General features: G+C 38.2%; 1 protein-coding gene across 1 annotated transcript; it reads left to right on the top strand.

Moving 5' to 3' along the window:
* The first annotated feature begins 980 nt into the window (after nt 1–980).
* Nucleotides 981–5,300, top strand: LOC141427159 (uncharacterized). The gene has a single exon (XM_074086394.1). It carries the CDS (start codon nt 981–983, stop codon nt 5,298–5,300), a length of 4,320 nt encoding a protein of 1,439 aa, XP_073942495.1.
* The last annotated feature ends 1,348 nt before the right edge of the window (nt 5,301–6,648 follow it).

The following is a 6,648-nucleotide window of genomic DNA, read 5'->3' as shown; positions in this document are numbered from 1 at the left end:
TGTTCGTTCTAGAAATACGTGTACGCTGGGACTTATAGACTATTAATGTGAAGTGTTTTTAGTAAAATACGTGTACCTATACTTAATTAATGATTTGAAGTCTTCGTCAAAAAAAATAATAATGGCGCATACACCTACTGCAGAACAAAGTGGCTATTTATCATTATTAGAAGATATGGCTAGCATGATTCAAAAAGCGCAAACAAACATAAAGAAATGTCCAAAACAAAGACTGACTGAAGGTTATATTAAGACGAGATTAAAAACGATTGACGAGTATTGGGATGCATTTAAGCAAGCGCATAATAACCTCACTAAGTGCACGCCACGAGAACAAAGGGATCAATGCAGTATTTTCTTAATGAAGATTTCTATAAAGTCGAAGACCTTTACACGTGTTTACAAGCGGATTTAACTGATCTATTAATGAAAATGGAGGCCTTAAGGAATACCGTAGCGGATTGTGATATCTCGATGTCATCGCAAAATGGTCAATTTGTTAATCTACCACGAATACAATTGCCGACATTTACGGGAAAGTACGAAGATTGGCCTACTTATGAAGATCTGTTTACAGCCCTTGTACACAACACTAAATTGACCAGCGTACAGAAGTTACATTATTTAAAGACGAGCGTATCTGGTGAAGCTGAATTATTATTACGGCATATACAAATCACAGAAAGCAACTATAAACAAGCGTGGGATTTACTTCGGAGTCGATTCGGGAATAAAAAGATGATCGTTAATTCTCTGTTAAAAAGATTATTTGGACAAAAGAAAAATTAACCAGTCCGCAAGCCAAATTAAAACATTATTAGACACGACGACCGAATGTCTCAATAGTTTGAACAATTTAAGCGTGAGTACTGATTCTTGGATCCTGTAATTATATTTCTAGTGGGACAAAAATTGGACTCGGAGTCTTTGCTGGACTGGGAGAAAAATGCACATAAAGACAGCTGCGATGAAATGCCTAAATGGAAAGATTTAAAAAGTTTCTTGAAGCCAAATTTCGAACATTGGAGTTAGTTGCACCTGCCACCGGAACTTCAAGAGAAAAGACACAAACACACAAAACTTTCCATATCGTAGCTGATGATAGTGAAGACAACCCTAATCGAGCTTTCCATGCCAGCATAACCCCACGCCCTTCGTGTACCTATTGCAAAGGTGAACATTATATATTCAGCTGCAAAGAATTTACAAGCCAACCAGTAGAACAAAGACAAGATTTCGTGAAAAAGAATCGCTTGTGTTTCAACTGCCTTATACCATTTCACAGCGTATTCAAATGTAAACAGAGAACGTCGTGCCGAATTTGCAGAAAAAGACACCACTCTCTTCTACATCAAGTGAAAGACATACCTCAAGAACAAGAGGCACAAATACCTCCAGAACCAGTACCAGAACAAAAAGTAGTAACCGCACACTTTTCCAAAGAACAACCCGGTCATCAAGTGCTTTTAGCCACGGCACAAGTAGAAGTTAAATCGAGTGATGGTGCTGCACACATACTTCGTGCTTTGATTGACCAGGGATCAGAGGCTTCATTTATATCAGAGAGAGTAGTTCAATTATTAGGATTAACAAGAACTCATATCAAAGGTGTAGTCTCTGGAGTGGGAGAAGGAACACAGATAGCAATAAAACACATCGTTGACCTCACAGTTTCATCGCGATTTAAAACAAATGAGATGCGGGTGAATGCTTACGTTTTGAAGACTATATCTACACGTTTGCCCTCGAAGCACATTGCGATGGAATGCTCTCAGATCCAAAAATTACAATTGGCTGACCCTACCTACAACACACCGGGAAAGATTGACATCTTGCTCGGCGCGGATGTATTCTGCAAGATTATTGAAGATGGGCTGGTCAAATTGACAGATGGTATTGTTGCACAGAAATCAAGTTTGGGGTGGATATTGTCAGGTCAAATAGAGAAAGAAAACAAGAACAAAGAACACAATGTAATTGCACTGCATGTAACTAGTATGGTGACAGAAGACAATGATTTATTAAGAAGATTCTGGGAAATCGAAACTGATGTGTACAAAAAGAAGAAGATATTGACAAAAGAAGAAGAAAATTGTGAGAAAATTTATACAAATACAACTACAAGAGATGAAGAGGGGAGATATATAGTACACCTACCGTTAAGACAAAACATAGAAGAAACTGTAAAGCTGTGCGGAGAGACGAAGCAACAAGCTATCAAAAGATTTATGCATTTAGAGAACAAGTTTGAGAAATCAGAGAAGTTAAAAACGGAATACACAAAAGTGATCGATGAATACAAAGAAATGGGTCACTTAAAAAAGTCAGAACCTCAAGAATGTAGCAAATCAGTATACTTACCTCACCTAGCTGTGATTCGCGAGGACAAAGACACTAGCAAAGTTCGAGTGGTCTATGATGCGTCTGCAAAGGGCTCGAATGGTCATTCGCTAAACGACACCATGATGGTTGGACCCGTCTTGCAACCAGATCTCCGGAGTTTGATTGTGACTTGGCGACAACATAAAATATGCGTGGTGGGTGACATCGTAAAAATGTACAGGATGATTAAGATGACAAAAGAGCATACACATTTGCAACGCATCGTATGGCGCGATAATCCTAACGAAGAACTCAGCAGTTACAATCTCACAACTGTAACTTTTGGTACGGCTGCAGCACCTTATTTAGCAGTGCGTACCTTAAATCAACTGGCCGATGATGAAGCAAAAGACTATCCTGATACAGCGCCGATCATTAAAAACTCATTTTATATGGATGACTTAATGGTGGGAGACGAAAACATAAAGAAAACGAAGAAAATGTGTGATGAAATCAGACAAATATTGAAGAAGGGAGGTTTTCAAATGCAAAAGTGGTCGAGTAACTCCGAAGAAGTTCTAGAATTTTTAAAACAAGAAGGTACTACCAAAGATGCTATAGATATAAAGCTAGATAAAATAATAAGGATTCTCGGATTGACATGGAACAGGAAGGATGATGCATTTGTAACAACAGTTGACTTACCTAAAATGAAGAGGCCGATTTCGAAGAGATCCATTCTGTCAGACGTGGCTCGGCTATTCGACCCGTTCGGATGGCTATCACCAGTAGTCGTCATCGCTAAAGTATTGATCCAGAAGTTGTGGCTTTGCAACTTAGAATGGGATGATGAGCTACCGTCAAATTTGTGCGAAGAATGGATAGCTTATAGAGATGAACTGATATACTTACGAAACATTAAGATTCCACGATGGTTAAAAACAACACGAAGCCCAAATGAAGATGTGCAACTACATGGTTTCGCGGATGCATCAACCCAAGCATATGCAGCCGTCACTTACCTCAGAGTAGTTAACAATGATGGAGTACACGTGACGATGATAGCATCCAGAACAAAGGTTGCACCGCTGAAACAAATATCAGTCCCTAAGCTAGAACTGTGTGCTGCAGCATTGCTAGCAGAGCTTATCCATGATGTTGCAGAGCTTTTAGGAATTCATAAAAATAAAATATTTGTTTGGACTGATTCGATGGTCGTGTTATCGTGGTTGCAATCAACACCCAATCGTTGGCGAACATTTGTGGCGAACAGGACGGCAGAAATCACACGAGTGATAGATAATAATCAGTGGAGACATGTTCAATCAGCCGACAACCCAGCAGATATCGCTACTAGAGGCATTAGAGCAAGCGACCTAGAGGCATGTAATATTTGGTGGAATGGACCCGTCTGGCTGAAGCAAGAAATAATATATGAGAGCACGGACATACCACAGACTGAATTGGAACTGAAATGTACACATAATTTAGTTTTGGAAGAAAAACCGATCTGGGAAAGGTTTTCGACTATGTCAAGAATGAAACGAGTTTTGGCATATTGTAGGAGAATGCTGAAAAAAGACAATAAAACGAGAGAAAGACACTTAACACCTAATGAACTGGATAAAGTAGAAGAAGAATGCATACGATTTTACCAAAATTTAGTTTACGGACAAGAAATTGAAGAACTAAAGAAAAAGGGACAAGTCAAGAAAAGAAGTTCTCTTATCACACTTTCACCATTCTTGGATGAGAAAGGGCTGCTAAGAGTGAAAGGACGACTTCATAATGCTTCAATATCTGAAAGTACTAAACATCCACTCATTATTCCTGGCAATCAGTATTTAACTAAATTAATCATCAATGAAGCCCATACGAAGACTCTTCATGGTTGGAATCAATTAATGATGACGTATATACGAAGCAAGTACTGGGTTATTGGGCTTAAATCAGCTATCAGAAAATGTATCCATAATTGCAGAACTTGTCTTGTGGATAAGGCTAAAGTTAAACACCAATTCATGGGCCAGTTACCATCAGTCAGAGTTAATCAGCATCGAGCATTTTTAAACAGCGGAGTTGATTACGCTGGTCCAATAGCAATCAGAACATCTAAAGGTCGTGGTCACCAGGCGACAAAAGGATATATATGCTTGTTTGTATGTATGTCGACCCGTGCAATACATTTGGAAGCCGTGACAGACTTGACTTCCCAGGCATTTATAGCGGCCTTTAGAAGGTTTGTGGCGCGCAGAGGCCATTGCCAACATCTGTGGAGTGATAACGGTACTAACTTCGTTGGAGCTGCAAAAGACCTTAAAGACTTATTTCTTAGTGGAAAAAATAATGTAGCACAAGAAGTAGCAGAACTGTTGGCCAATGATGGAACTACTTGGCATTTCATACCCCCAAAAATGCCATCACACGGAGGTTTATGGGAAGCCGGGGTACAGTCGGCGAAGAAACACTTGGCCAGAGTGAATAAAGATACCAAACTCACATACGAAGAAATGGCTACTTTACTGGCACAGATAGAGGCGTGCCTTAATTCCCGTCCTCTGTGTCTTATGGACAACACAACAGTACTGCCATTGACACCTGGGCATTTTTTAGTGGGTGAACCCTTAATAGGTGTCCCTGATGCAACATACGAGCATAAACAAGTTGGCCTTCTAACACGATGGCAGCTCATACAGAAGATGACACAGGATTTTTGGCATAGATGGCAAACCGAATATCTCAATACACTACAACAGCGATATAAATGGCAAGTGACAGTTCCTTCGCCCTCTATTGGAGATGTAGTGATAATAAAAGACGAGCTTATGCCTCCAACAAAATGGCTGCTAGGAAGAATAAAACACCTTCATCCTGGAGCAGACAGTCTTGTAAGAGTAGTCACTGTGCAATGCAAAGGAAACCATGAACTGAAAAGGCCTTTATCTAAAATAATACTGCTTCCTAAAGATATACAATAAAGAAGCCGAATGGTGGAACGAATATGACTTAAAGTGTGATGCATGATATTAAAAATTTACGTGGTACTAACTTTGAGATTGTGAATTTAAATCGTAATGATATACTCCGATACATACTGTGCCCATTATTTGAATAATTAATTGCATGTTAATATATTGAAAATTGTAAAATTTAATTAAAAACTATTCGTTTGGTGGCCGGTATGTCGAATGCTTTACGTACGAGTTAGTTGAAATTAAACCAAGATTGAGAGAACACGTCTTTCTATCACCGCCGCTGCTTTCACCAAAAGAACTTAATACCACAATTATTTGCTCTTATTACAGGCCACACCCGGTATTTATTTGAATGTTTTTTGGACTTTTAGGGTTTTGTAGTGGAAGAGATACAAATGGAATCCTAATTACTCGTAATGTTGCTACACAGGTAGTGGCTAAGTGTCTATCACAGCGCTATATTTCAAGAACCTTAATAGATAGACAATTAAAAATTTACATGTTCTCTATTTTGTGTGTCGCTACAAAAATAAATCATTAAAAAAATGAAAATTAAAAAATTAAATGAAATGATATTTTTATTCCACAAAAGTCCAAAGGTACATAATAAATAACATTTAAATAGAACAAAAAATTTAAAAAGGGGTGGGGGTGGTAGGGGTGTCTCCACTATTCAAATATTAAATAATACCAAACTTCGTTTGTACTTTCTTTCTTGACTGCAGGGTTCTGTTAACACAATTGTTTATAAACGTATTGTAATTCAATCGGCATACCAATTTGTACGGTTCAATAAATTTGAAACAAAAATTCAGAAAATCCTTTACAGGGTCATTCTGTCATATCAATCGAAATCTGCTAAATCATTTTAAAATATCTGATTAAAAATAACAATCTTGCTTTCAACATCCAACAACGCCAATATGAAAAGGACAAACAAAGAGAAACGGCTGGCCAAATGCCCATGTCTCCCCATTGAGCCTCAATGGCATATAAATGGCCGGGTTCGGGTTAACAGCGTTGAATAGTAAATTGCAGGCGTACTATAATTCATTCATTATTGATTGCCAATTCTGGAGGTCTTAGCCGTATTACCTTATTCCGTAGCTGGTCTGTTCATAGAGAGTTCACTTTGCACTAAGACGCTTAAAGGAGAAAACGATTTTTTTCACAAAACAGCGATATTATTTTTAAAGCCAGAGAATGCCTAATAAAAGTGTCACTAAAGTTTGACATCATGTAACAGGATACTAATGAATTAAAAATTAAAAGTTCAAGTTTTTATACATCAAAAAGCGGTACACTCTTTTAGTTTTTAGATTGATTAAATCTAACTAGCTTTTGCCCGCGG

The sequence above is a fragment of the Choristoneura fumiferana genome, chromosome 4 (genome assembly GCF_025370935.1).
Source record: "Choristoneura fumiferana chromosome 4, NRCan_CFum_1, whole genome shotgun sequence".
Taxonomy (NCBI): domain Eukaryota; kingdom Metazoa; phylum Arthropoda; class Insecta; order Lepidoptera; family Tortricidae; genus Choristoneura; species Choristoneura fumiferana.
Note: the sequence above shows the minus strand (reverse complement) of the source record. Positions and strands in the feature narration are given on the sequence as shown.

Coding starts and splice junctions, on each gene's coding strand:
- LOC141427159 (XM_074086394.1), top strand. CDS start 981: ATGGAAAGATTTAAAAAGTTTCTTGAAGCCAAATTTCGAACATTGGAG.